The sequence below is a fragment of the Drosophila subobscura genome, chromosome U (assembly GCF_008121235.1).
Source record: "Drosophila subobscura isolate 14011-0131.10 chromosome U, UCBerk_Dsub_1.0, whole genome shotgun sequence".
Taxonomy (NCBI): Eukaryota; Metazoa; Arthropoda; class Insecta; order Diptera; family Drosophilidae; genus Drosophila; species Drosophila subobscura.
The window spans coordinates 18,334,983-18,348,893 of NC_048534.1; the positions used below are offsets into that span (position 1 = coordinate 18,334,983).

Below are 13,911 nucleotides of genomic sequence, written 5' to 3' on the forward strand. Positions count from 1 at the left end.
TGCGGATGCGGCATTACAAGTCCACGGGCACACTGATTCTTAAAAAAATAAACGCAAAATTGTTTTTATGAACAATTTCGTGAAATTGTTAAATTAATATAGTTTAAACAGCACTTAACACAAAGCCGGGTATTCCTACTTTCCTGATCCGGCCAGAGAGAGCCACAGAGACTGCCTGCGCTGCCGGCGACCAACGACTGGCACTAGCACTATTTTTCGTTGTGCCACAATTTGTTTACATTTTTACTTGTACAAAAGTTACTTAAATAACCTTGCAAGATGTCGTACATGCTACCACATTTACACAATGGCTGGCAAGTGGACCAGGCCATACTCTCCGAGGAAGATCGTGTTGTGGTGAGTGTTTGCCGGTCAAGTTGTGCCTGCCCTCAAATCATTCAGACTCTGCTCCACCTCCTCCCCTTAGGTCATACGCTTTGGCCACGATTGGGACCCCGCGTGTATGAAAATGGACGAGGTCATGTACAGCATTGCGGAAAAGGTGAAGAACTTTGCGGTCATCTATTTGGTGGACATCACTGAGGTGCCGGACTTTAACAAAATGTACGAGCTGTACGATCCCTGCACGGTGATGTTTTTCTTCCGCAACAAACACATCATGATTGATTTGGGCACCGGCAACAACAACAAAATCAACTGGCCGCTGGAGGACAAGCAGGAGATGATTGACATTGTGGAGACGGTGTATCGGGGAGCACGAAAGGGACGCGGTCTGGTCGTTTCGCCAAAGGATTACTCCACGAAGTACAGATACTAAGAAGGAGCCAGGAGCTTAGATTAATGTTCGAGTAACAACTTTAGGAATGACAAATTTACCTCAAATATAATGGCAAAACCAACAACTTTTGTGTATATGTATTTTTCTTCTGGTTTATTTGGTTTCACTTGTCACATTTTTCTCATTAATATCGCTAACATTTACATCAATTTTCTGCTGTTTTTTGTTTTTCTTTTATATATATGTATAACATTTAACTAAGTTTTTTTTTTGTGGTTTTTCAATAGCTCGTACATACGTTTTGTGTTAAAAATTTGAATTCTTTCGTTAAAGTAATCCTTTTTTTGCAGTAATTTTATTTGCTTCTATTTCTTCGTTTTTTTTCGATTTTAAATGGCTTTTGTTTACCAATTTAGTGTCAACAGAGCTACAAAATGATATGCAGAAAATATGGAAATTATATTTAGCTTGGAAATCAGCTCAAAAGTTAGTACAAAAGTATAAAAGAAAATGTCGCAAACGAAAGTGAATTCAAGGATACATTTTTTGAGGCTAGTAAATCTGCGCTTGAAATGCTTTTCTGCTTCATTTTTTTCATTTCTTTGACATTATTTTCTTTCTTCTTTTGTTTATTGTTCATTTAATACAACAGCTCAGTTTTTGTTGAATTCATTTATGCTTAGATTTAACAATTGGTTCCGCTACTCATTTACCTTAGACAAGTTTTAGTTTTGGTTTCTTTCTTTTTGCGCATTAAATATTGTATTTGTTGTATAATTAGCTACGTTATTAGTTTTTGTTTATATTTATGTGTATTTCAACGCTACAATTACAATATTTTCGAACCTCACTATCTGCCATCTTCAGCATTTAACCAACAATTAGATATTCGTTTTGTTTTCGTTTCGTTTCTTTCTATTTTTTGATATACTCGTTACAGTTTTTCCAATTCGCAATTTCCTAGGCGCTCGTACAAAATACTCTTTGGGGCTTTGTTTCTTCTTTAAAAATACTCAAATAGGGCTGGCTTGTTCTCTATATGTTTATAGTGTTTTTGGCTTTCTGTATATAAATATATACTCCGTACTTATATGCATAGGAAAGGTACAAATTAGGCATCAGGCTGAGGCTTCAGGCATGTGAGAGAAAGTCTCTTAGAGTTTCGTTTTCTTCTAGCTGCTTTTGACATAATTTCAGTTCTATTATACAATAAATTGTTCAACTGTGTATTTTGATTTGACTAATACAAGTCTCATTTGATTTGACATTCCATTTTTGCTGCCACTTTCCATTTCTTTTCTCTTCTTTTCTCGGAGCAAATGCAATTTCATAGAAAAATAGAGATGCGTAGGTGGGATGAGTTAGGAAATTGTTTGTTTATATATGTATCTATATGTATCCTTTGTTTAAATTTATATTCATTTTGCTTTTGTAACACTAAATTCTTGACAACAACTCTATTATAATACCAACAACAATTTTGTGTTCGAATAGGCCAGGAACAGGGACAGGGACAGACAGGGAAGGAAATGTGGAAAGACTTGAGAGTTCCTTTAGGCTTCAGATCATTGGAAATGTTTTGCTTGTCGTGCATTTTATTTGTTTATACTAATTTACTGTTCAATACTTGAAGTATTTGGCTGCTGTTTAAGACACTAGAGAAGAGTTTTCATTCCATTTTCAGGCATAGAAATAGACACAGACGCAGACACAGAGCTGGAGTTGGAGATTGGAACGATCGATCGTTCTGGCTATAGAAATATTTTTGTATAAACTTTACTCTCATTCCTTTGTCCTGTGTCTATAGTTGGTGTGTGAGAAAATAAATCCGATTATCACTACTTAAACTTACACATTCCTATTTAACAATAATAGACAACAGTCTCTAAGTACGAATACATTTTTGTTGTTTGCTGTTCGGGAGTAACTTTTGCCCCAAAGACTAACTTACATCTGTGACTAAATGCGCTTAAACTTAATCCTCTGCCAACAACTCTTAATATTTATGCCTAAATACACGTCAATATAATCGTACTCGTACACGTCACGCGTTTCATGGCTGTCTGGCCCAGGAAATTGGCTGCCAGAACAGGCGACAGTGAAAACTTAACCCGAAACAGCAGAGGACAGGACAAGATGTCGAGGAAGAATAGGGAAGAATACAGAGAGTTCTTGGAAATTATGAATGGAACAACCAGGATCTTCAGCTAATGGGAGTAAAGGCTGAATATGTGTATGTACAGAGAAGAAGGGATTTGGTAGAGGAACTTTGTGGAGATTCAAAGATCAGAAACTTAGGTACTTAAGTATTGCAAAGATAATATCGTTCTTTAAGCATTTTAAAAGACGTGAAATAAAGATCTATAATTTGGAAATGTTAGTAGAATAAACCTGTGGAACAATGGTCATTCTTTCACTCTCTTTTCACAGAAACTTTGTAGAGATTTTGGGCTAAAAAACTTAGGAAACTGACAGAACTTTTAAACAGAAAAGATAGCTGGTTAGGCATTCGATTCCTAATGAAATAAGGGCCAGTAAAATGGAGATCTAAGTATGTAGAATAAATCTCTGCAGAGCTTGTTCTTCTTTTACTAATTTTCCACTGAAATGTTTTAGTGATTTTAAGGTGAAAGACTTGGGAAACTGAGGAAATGATTGAACAGAAAATATCGTCAGTTAGAGAACTGTTTCTTGATGAAATAAGGATCTAATATAGGAAATCGTAGAGCAAAAATGCCGAAAATGAATCAGCAATATTAGTTTCAATCAATAAGAACTTGTAGCATGGAAATCTTAGCACAAAAGTCGCGTAAAAATAGCAAGAAAAGTGTAAGAATGGTGGAAGAATATGTAAGTAGAAGTCTCAATCTCTAGAGTGCTCGTCCTGCCCCGCTCTGAAGAAGTTCTCACTGTTTCCCCTTTGCATACAAAAACGTCACTTTGCTAAGCTCTTAAATACTGTCCCGGTGCACGGAACTGCATGCGTAACAGCAGCGGATACCAACTGGGCTAGAAGAGTGTCTCCTTGGACCACTTTCTGGAAGTGCCGGGCAGGCTGGGGTCGCGCTTATCATCGCCAGTTGAGGCCACAGTCTCCATGTTGTCGTCCTCGTCTTCGGCGTCTTCGTTTGGCAGCCTGATGAGGGGAAGCTCTAGCATGACGGCGGGCGTCGCAGTTGCAGTTGCAGTCGTTGTGGATGTTGCTCCTGTTGTTGCCACCTCATTGCTGGGCAGACTTAGGCTTGTGGCACTTTTGCTGATGCCAGCGACAGTTCCCTTGCGCAGTATTAGATCCTTGAGCGAGGAGGGCACACAAATGCTCTGCGGTCTTGTGGCTATCAGCGAGTCGGACTTGGAGGAGGGGCAGGCATCGGGTTCGTGCACCAATCTACAGTTGTGTGGCAGTTGAGCTGGCTGCTGTGCCTGAGCCTCCGAGGGGGACTGGCTGCACGCATAGTTATTGTCCAAGCGAGGACTTGTCGCAGCGCTGGCGTGACTGGGACTCGGCGTGGAGCGACCCACACTGATCACCGTGTTCATGCTGCTGTACTGCGTGTGCGTGTTTGACTCTCCGCCACCGTTGCCAGCTACCACCACAGCATCCAGCAGTCCCAGCTCCGTGTTGAGTGTGGAGCACGTGTCATCCTCTGTGGTCGTCGTTGTCGTTGTTGTCGTCGTTGTGGGCAAACTCTGCGGATCGCTGTACTGCTGCAGCAGCGGCCCACGCCGCGGTGGACTGTGACTCACAATGGCCCCAAAGTGCGTCTCCAGTGGAGCCGCTTCGACTGTCACCGGCAGCCCTGGGCCCTGGAACTGCTGCAGCGGCAATCCTTGACCAGTTTGCGATCCAATCAGCGACACCCGATCGCTGGCAGCGGCGCTGATGCTTCGATGTCGCTGCAGCAGCGGACGACGTTGCGCCTGACTCAGGCGCTTCACCTGCGGCAGGGGATTTGCCTTCAGCTCGCCACTGCCCTGCACGGATGTGCCTTGGCTCTGCCCGTGTCCCTGTGCCGCTGCTGCCTTGGCGGCCGCTGCCTCAATGACTGCCATGGCCACGGCCTGCTCCTCGCTGTCGCTGCTCAGCTGCTGCATGTCGTCGTCGGTGTCTGCGGGACTCTCCAGCCCGAAGACAGAGTCCTCCTCGAGGGAGCGCAACTCCGAGTCGGGGCACTCCAGCGAGGAGATCTTGAAGGAACTTAGTGAGGCGAGTGGCGCACGCTTCTCGGGATTTCCATTGGCCGCATTCGGCGGCAGCTTCGCAGAGACCGAAATGGTGCCCAGACTGAGGCTGCCATTCAAGCGATCCAAGCTGACGGGCGTGCTGTCCACGCTGATGCTGCTGGAGGTGGCCACAGTCGTGGCCGTGGTCGTGCCTCCACCCGTGACTGGTGCCGCTGCATTGGCCGTGTACGGGAAGCTGTTGTTGTTGCTCTCATTCCGCTGCAGCTCCACGAGTGTCAGCTTGCGGCGCACACCCAGCCGCAGCTCCTCCGACGGCGAGTCACAGAAATGGAACGCCTGCTGGGCGCTCGTAGGCGGCGCCGATTGTATGGGCTTGGGCAGCGCCAGCCCCAAATCCACAGTGTCCGCCAGGGCCGCTTGGTTGTAGGGATAAACGTCCACGGTGTCCGCGCTGATGGAGTGTATTTGCTGCTTGCGTCCAGCCTGCGCGCTGTCCGGATCGTAGGAGACAATGCTGTGCTTGCGCTTGATGCTGGGCGCACTCAGGCAGGAGCTGGCCTCGTGTATGCTGCGCTCCGAGGGGCACGGCGAGGCCTTGGGCGTGGGCTGTATGACCTGAATGTCCGGATAGTAGTAGTCCCAGTTCTCGATGCTCGATGTGCGCGAGGCAGTCGATAGTTTGCGCTGCAGCGTGGGCGGGAGGTTGCTCATGCCCAGCGTATAGGCGGAGGTGCGACGCTCCAAATACGAGCTGTCCGTGCTGCAGCAGGTCATGGCACTGCTGCGACGTGAGTCGTGACCCTGGGAGGGGCAGAAAAACAAACAAAAGTTAGGCTCGTGCATTCCTTTGGGTTCTCTTCACTCACCGCCAGCGGCACAGACAGAAATCCCTGCTTGCTGCGCGTCGAGTCCGTGCGCTGATGAAGATGTTGGTGATCCTGCGGGTGCTCCATGTACTCCTCGTGCTCCAGCTCATCCTCCGTCTCCACAAAGTAATCGTCGGTGCCAAAGCTGCCGCCCATCGGGTAATTGCTGAAAATGCGCGACGATTCCGAGCCGCTCTTGCGGCGTCCTATGGGCCCCGGTGGACCACCGCCCGCGGACATGGCCGAGTAGGAGAAGCGTCGCGGTGGCTCCAGCAGATAGCTATAGCCCACGGGCACACCCGCACCCACACCACCTGGAAGAGAAGAGGATTCCCAATCAGTTGAAGCTTCTGCGAGGCAAACCCTTGGGGCACTTACCCACGGAACCACAACGATAGCCACGATTCAGCAGCGGCGGCGCACTCACATTGCCCAGCGAGAGCATCCTCTGGCGTCTGTACACCATGGCATCGTACTCATCCGGGTAGATGGACATGCCCGTGGCCACTATGGCCTCCTGGATCTCGCGCTCCTCCTCCTCCTGCATGCACAGCGAGGCCACGGCCGCCATCTTCGGATCCTTCAGCACCTTCAGCGTCTCGTTGCTGCTGCTGCGACTCTTCCACACGATGAGGAACACCATCAGCCCGAAGAAGCCGCCCAGCGTGGCGGCGATCCTCACGCCCGTCATCACGTCGTAGGTGGCGAAGAATTCCTCGCGGATCCTGGCACGCTCCGCGGCATTCTCCGCGTCCGTCAGATTTCGTTCGCCCGGCGGCAGCAGCGGCATGTAGGGCGTGGCCGTGTTGTGGGCGGGTGCTGCTGTCGCGCTGCTCTCATTTCGTGTGGCAGTGTTGCTGTTGTTGTGGCTGTGGCTGTGGCTGTTGGTGTGCGCCGCCGGTGTCGGTGGTGGGGGCGCTGCAGTCTCCTGTAGGAGAACATCGCCGCTCGTGTCAATGAGTGCCGCCGCCTGGGGCCTGCTTTGGTTGCTGCTTGTGGCACGGCGGGTGATGCGTTGTGGCAAGCCTGTGGCATGATTAGCAGGTGAAGGAATAACGGTTGTTGTTGCTGTCCCGCTGTCTGTTGCTGTTTTTCCTGTTGTTGGCGTTGCTGCAGACGACGAGGCACGTCGTGAAAGTTTTGCCATCTCTATTGAAACATTTTCTGCAATCGATACAAAATAAATCGATAGGTGGGTGGGTGAGTAATCGGTTTTAAATTTAATGAAACTTCACAAGGCGGTTCTTTCTTGGACCATTCAACGTTGAAGATATGTTAGGAAAACATAAGAAATCTGTCGAAAAATAGAATGCTCTTAAATTGGTTGACTGCTGCTGAAAGTGGTGGCTACAAAATCATATCAAACATACAATTTTGAGTGCAACTGCCGTAGAGTAGCGCCAAAGCTGTGTTATATTTACTTGCAGTTCAATTTATTAGCTGCAAATTTAAGGCAGCTGCTGAAACTGATATCTCCGCAGGTAAAACCCAGAAATTGGAAAACCACTTGCAGCAAATTGGCTTCCAAGCAGAAATGCCAAAGGTCTGAGCCTACTCCTTGAATCTCTTAACAGCAATTTGTAAATGAAAGCTTTAATCGCCAACAATTACGATTAATTATGACCCTTTTTAAAGGCTTTTAAGCTAGGAAAAAGCACCTAAAATTATGTACATAGGTAGATTGGGTTGCAAGAGAATCTATTAACAGGGGATTTAAAGAGATTTCAGCAGTAGGAAAGTGTCTTAGTAAATAATATCTAAATGAAATGAAGTCTGTAGCAGAAACAAGACCATAATTAATTTTCCAAAATTTGAGGCATAATTAATTTCCATTGATTTTAATGTATGATAAACAGGAAACCAAACTCAAGCCAAGCCCCAACCCAAGCCCCAATAAATACCAATAAAAAGTCATATTTCAACGACCTTTATGGAGGAGCACCCCAATTACATTCAATTCCCAAACAATTTTCGCTTCTTCTGCTCTTTCTGCTGTGCCCCGCTCTAACGATTTCCGTCCAACGTTTCAGCTTCTCCCATTTTCGTTGTTTCTCGTCACGGACTCCCGCCCACACCCCACAGCAATTAAAACGCCATCAATTCATTCCACATTTCTTGGCGCATTCTTCGCCAGCGCCTCAAAGTTTTTAATTGTTTTCAGCTTTTGCTCGCTCTTTCCCTTCCCTTCCTTTCCTTGTTTACGCTTCGTCTTCAGCTGTTTCAGCACCTTTTCATTTTGCACTTTCCGGCGCGCACCCTTCGTTCTATGTAGCATTCCCTTTGGGGAAAATAACTTGGCACATTTTTAACATTTCGGCGAAATGAGTAAATTAAGGTACAAAGCAGACAGACATTCATATAGGAAGATGCCAGGGGAAAGAAGTGTGTGGTGTATTTATTTCCTTTTTCTTTTTCTGCTTTTTCGTGAATTTTCATAGCTGCTGCCTTTATGCTTTCTGCAACTTTTCTTTCATCATTTAAACTCAGCTTCTTTCGTACATTTTCTAGCGAAAGTTTTTACATTTTTGGGCATTTCCTTTGCCATTTGTACTATGCCCAAAGTGTTTCCCAAGTCAATTCAGTGAATTTCTTATTCTCACACATTTTTGAGAAATTTCGCAGAATGAGCAGACAAAAAATACTTTAAAAATATAAAAAAAATGTGCGAAATTCCTACGAAAGATGCACAAAATAGTGCAACAAATTTTGAGCAGCATCCTTGGATTTGCAACAACAAGTTGCACGCTCAATAATGCAGAACAGAAGGACTTTTGCATGCACACTGCACAGCCTGTTGCCGTTGCACGTACAAATCTGCATATTTGCATTGCCTCATTGTCCATTGTCATTGGCAGTCAGTGTCCTTTATTTTCCCCTCTCCACCTGCACGTAATTGTTCTTTTTTTGCATTGAAAGTCGCGCAATTGTGGAGCTTCGCTCTGCTGCACTTTCCTGGCTCAGTTGTTCTTTTCTCTGCCACACACAAAATGCTGTACATTTTTTGTTGTTTTTTATGCATTTTACATAGTTTTACATTTGCTGCATGTTTGGGCAATGCTTTGTTCCTGCCAAGGACACGTCCAGTCAGTCGGAGCCAAAATGATTATTGCAAAAGTTTTTGGTTTCACCTCAAGCTTCGTACCTTGGACTGCCACGCTTTTCCTTCTCTTTTCTTTTACTTCTTCTCTCTCTCTCTCTCTCTCTCTCTTTGCACTGTTCCTCATTGTCTGGCAGAAAGTTTTAATGGCTATTATACATTGGCCATAATTCGTGTCCAACTTTCGTGCGCATAATGAGCGAAAAAATGTAAAAATAAAATCAAATTTGCAGTCCAAGCAGCTTGAAGTGATTTTTAATGGTCTCACGGGTAGAGTTTTTCCTGGCAATTACGCGTGCAAAGTTGAGCACCCCTAATGGCTGTTACTTTTTGCTTTTGTTTGCTAAATTGTTGCTCAAAAAAGGCTGCAGCAAGTGCACTTGAAAGGGAATTATGCATGATTTAATCAGCTAATTGATTGGATTTTATTTTTGTATATTTTTGATGGGTCAAAGAGAAGACTATTCAATATTTTCATAGCATTACTTACAAGTTCTTTGAACATATTCAAACAGCAAAGCAGAAGCCAAAAAATGAAGAAATCAAACGGAAAGGCAGGGCAAAGGCAATGGAAAAGCCCTTCATTCACCGGGGAACAAAGTTATTGAATGCTTCTAATAAGTTGCAGCTTCCGTTGCGCATTTGATGGCCTTGCCTTGTACGAAAAATTGAGGCTAGAACTCGTGTATGTACATGCCCCAAAAAAGAGGGAAAAAAGAGATGGAAAGAGAAAGAGAGAGCGGAAAAAGAGACAAAGTGTTGAGGCTACAGTTGAGTTGTATTGATGGATTAGCACATTTGGGGATTGGGTTGAAAGCCTGAACGGATAATTGCCTGCGGGTCTGCCCCAAAAAAGAGGAGCAAACAATGTACATAAATACATACGTAGAGCACATTGTCCGCTCGTTGAATGTGTATCGATGTCCCGTGCCCTCTGTCTGTGTGTGGGGTAAAATGAGCGGAAAATGGTTAACCAAACTCTAACACAGGCAACAACAATGCTGGCTTGTTGCTCCGTTGCCAGCAATGATGAATGATGGTGGTTAGGCAATGGACACACGCACAAACCTACAAAGCATGCTGACAGGCGGCCTCGACTTGGACTTGGACGGTACACCGGTGCGTATGCGTATGCGTAATGTGTGTGAGATATGGCTGGATGGATGGATGGATGGAGCGTACAATAATTCATCATGCCCACGGCATGGCTGCCCTATATACATGCTCCCACATTTGTTGCTGTTGCTGTCATATATATTTTTTTTGCCTCTACCAAAACTTTGGCAAATGAAATTGACGGCAAAATCAATCGAAATTTGTACATACATAAGTACATAAATACATACATGTAAATGTAGTTGTACATGTCTTATATGTAGAATACAGCAATGCCTTTTGTCTGCCTCTGTGTGTGTGTTGCACATTTGACTCTGAGTTCTGCGGCGGCTCAGGCCTCAACACAAAAGGAAAAACCATTCGTGTGGATTGAGGCGTACAGAAATAAAATACAGAAATAAATACACAGCACAGGACGACAGCAGCAGCAGCAGCAGCAGCACAGCTGTTGAAAATCAATTTGTATTTGGCAGTTTTCGGGGGTAAAGAAAGTTGCTTTTTAAATGGAATAAATATAAGTGCAAAGCTGGCTCGAGGTGTGGCCTGGAGCAGTATTTTTCGATGGTTTTTGCAGGCAGCTAACAAACATATTTCACTATTCAAATGAACGGCAGTGTCAACTGTCTCTAAGCTACCGAATATGTACAAAAAGAGAGACTCAAAGACAGAGCCATAACCACCTAAGCGGCTTATGGAAACATTAGCCAAATGAAAATATTCAACAAGAAAAATTGGTTGTGGCTGTTGGCTCTTTCTTGATTCGATTTATGCTTATTTTTCAGCAACTTCCAGCTTAATTTTATATTCTTTTAATTAGCTAAAATGTTGACTAAGCTGCACCTTAAAGAGACTGCCACAAATGCTGAACATTTAAGAGTCTTGCCAGCGCAGTTCAGCCTTATTAGTGTCTGCTTTGTCTATGGCAGACAATGGGACACGGAGAGAGCCAGAGCCAGAGACAGAGCCTTAGCCAGAGCCAAATTATGAGCACCTACAACTGCCAAGAGGCTGTGGGCTCGTGCGCCGTGCGCCATTTAACAAAGATTCCGTTAATCTGCTACACTTGGCAGCGCCATGGCCACAAGGCTGCCACAGGCACACAGACACACAGCCACACAGCCACACAGCCACGTCCCACATCCGCCCCGGTGTCTCCTCTCTCTCCCACTGTGAATGGGCAATGGGTGTCCTCGTTTGTTGCTGCTTATTGTTGTGCTTTTATTGTTATGGCCATGTTCTTTTTCTTCCTCCTCATCTTCCTTTTGCTGCTGCTCCTCCTCCTGCTACTCCTAATCCTCCTCCTCCTTCTGCGTCTGTTCAGGCTGCTGCTGCGCCTTTTTTTCTGCTTTGAGGGTATGATGATTATGGGAAGATGTTTGCAGCTACGTGTCCCAACTGGCTGTTACTTTAATATATAAATATGTAGCTCGGAAAATACTAAGGAGCTTGTGTCTAAAATAAAAGCAAACCATGCAAAGAAAGACTAACAAAAAAGTCAACGTTTAGACAAATTTGTAAACACACGAAAAATGGTTGAAAACTTCAACCTTGTGGCGCTTTATCTTTGGTCATGTTCGTTCTATAGATACAAATAAAATATCCTGTAAAATGTCATACTATTTCCTTATTAATCTATACGTTTAAGTGGATATTTGCGCAGCAGTTGCCGTGGTAAAAATTACGCAAGAGCGCCCAGTCAACAGCGCGGTTTTTTAATTTCTAAAATAATGTTTGCGAACTTTTTGTAACTTCTAAGTAGGGGGAATTGATCTACTCATTCAGCCCCATAATCTATTTTTTTCTCATTTTTCTAAGGTTAATTCTTCTGTTTCCACAGCGACAACAACACGCAGCATCAATCTTCAAGGGTATCCAAAAGCTGCGACTTCGCTTTTCCTGCTGCTACATTTGGCGGCATTGTTTTGCTGCCTCTTGCTGTAACCTGCCCCCGAAAGACCCCTCTCTCTCTCTCTCTCTCTCTCTCTGTATGTTCTTTTTGTCTTAAGTGCTAAGCGTTTTACGTTTATGATACCAAACTCAGCCCACCCGCCAGGATACAGACCCAGACCCAGACACAGACACAGATCTGAGCCCTGAAACCATGTGACCCCACGCCCACGGGCCACGCCTTCGTATGTTTATGTGTCGCTGGGAAAAAGCCCTAAATGACTTTTGAATTGCATTTCAGTTTATTGCCACTCATTGGGGCACAAATGATGCACTTGAAGGCAATTTACAGACACTCCCCCAAACCGGAATTCCCCTTCCGAAATGGACGAAAATTCGATTGCTTTTTGCCCCTTAAATGTGTCACGTTTTGAATTTGTTCTACTTTTAATATTTGCTCAAATATTTACCAGCACTACGTGCCCGGCCTTATCAAGGGATACAAAAACGATAACTGAGTGGAAGATGGCCTCGAAAGGTACCCTCGAAGGGGGGGACATCCCTTAGCTGCTGCTGCTGCTGGAGCGACTTCTGCTGGGACTCTGCCTGGACTTGTTCTTTGCCATTTGCTACGTTAATAATTTACTGTCAACTTGTATATTTATTGCTTAATCACTCGGAAGACCACAGATAATATTCGACGAATGTCTGTAACGTATTTGTGTGTTTGTTTTTGCCTTTGTGGCCTGCCCATAAATCAAAATGTGTGGAACAGGCATTCGTTTTTGGGCCAAATGAAGTCCATTTGTAGTCAAAAGTCAAACAAAATCTGTGAGGCTTTGTGCGTGTGGAATACAATTGCTAAAACAAAGGGCTTAGGGAGAGATTAAAAACTGACAGCAGGTGGGCAAATAAAGCTACAGGGAAACGTAGCAGAAATGTAATAGAAATGTGAATTATATACAGGATGATGTGTGGATTAAGGGTGCTTAAAATGCAGGGAGAAAACAGGGAAAAATAATGTAAGCAATTCCATTTGAAGCTGCCTCCAAAAGCTGCTACAAGAGAGCTGAAATTTAAGTGCAATTTTCACTTATAAAAATTAATTTTGGTGCAATTCCCTCACCCAAAAATCGCCACTCAATGATTAGTTTACGATTATTTCTCCTCTCCCAAGCAGCCATAAAACACGACTACCAGCATTCCCACTTAGTGGCCAATGATTAGCCAGAGTTTCGACCCCTAAGCATCCACTCATGGGCGCCATAAAAAATAAAAACCCATTAAGCTCTAGCCATTTGCCATTTGAAAATGCTGTGAAAGAAGAGGAGTCGCTGGTCCGACCACAGGGTGGGGGCTGGCCACCGAGAAGTAGTTAAATTAACAGCTAATTTAAAACACTTTTTATGTGGCAGCCAGACAAATGGCTTGCCTGCCACCCAATTCCTTGCCACAACTCACTCCGCCACTCCGCCCCTCCCCCACTCCCCCACTCGCACGAGCGAAATGAGTGACGTGGCGTGGCGCTCGCTCTGTCTGTCACTTGGCTGTCCAGCAGCGTTGATTGGAGCTGACACTTGCGCTGCTGGCCTGGGTCCTGTGTGTCCTGCCTGTGCGCTAGACAAAGACAAGTCTAGACAAAATTGTATAACGACTCTTTTAGCCTGTTTATGGGACAGCAGCATTCCGGGAATTCCATTTTGGACATTTTATTTTGACACGCAAGATTGACAAATGTTTGCCTGTGTGTGTGTTGCGGGGCTTTTGGGGTCAGCTGTTGTGGCATGTGTGCGTGTGTGTTTCAGGTGAGTCCCAGTCGAGCGAAGAGAGTGCAGCGAGTGTTAATTAAATGCTGTAGATGCGCAGCAGCTCGCTTCAGTTAATTTTGCTCCAGTGGTGAAGTTGATTTATTTAGTGTAAAAAGTGAAGGAAAGCAAAGGCTTTGGGAGATGAAAGTTGGGATACTCTTAGGGATTGCTGAGTTTTAATGGTAGATGGAAGATAAAGCTTCAGATTGATAT

General features: G+C 44.8%; 2 protein-coding genes across 2 annotated transcripts in view; one reads left to right on the plus strand and one right to left on the minus strand.

The window, feature by feature from the left end:
- The first annotated feature begins 71 nt into the window (after nt 1–71).
- Nucleotides 72–854, plus strand: LOC117900889 (thioredoxin-like protein 4A). The gene is made up of 2 exons (XM_034811420.1): nt 72–357; nt 428–854. Exons 1-2 carry the CDS (start codon nt 280–282, stop codon nt 776–778), a joined length of 429 nt encoding a protein of 142 aa, XP_034667311.1. The 5' UTR covers nt 72–279; the 3' UTR covers nt 779–854.
- A 1,075-nt stretch (nt 855–1,929) lies between these two features.
- LOC117900888 (serine-rich adhesin for platelets) overlaps nt 1,930–13,911 on the minus strand; it is a 41,972-nt gene continuing 29,990 nt past the window's right edge. Inside the window, exons 2-4 of the mRNA XM_034811419.1 lie at nt 6,169–6,954; nt 5,791–6,104; nt 1,930–5,725 (exon numbers count right to left, since the gene is read on the minus strand). Coding sequence (XP_034667310.1) covers nt 3,749–5,725; nt 5,791–6,104; nt 6,169–6,937 — 3,060 coding nt within the window. The 5' untranslated portion in view covers nt 6,938–6,954 and the 3' untranslated portion in view covers nt 1,930–3,748. The remainder of the gene's footprint in view (nt 5,726–5,790; nt 6,105–6,168; nt 6,955–13,911) is intronic.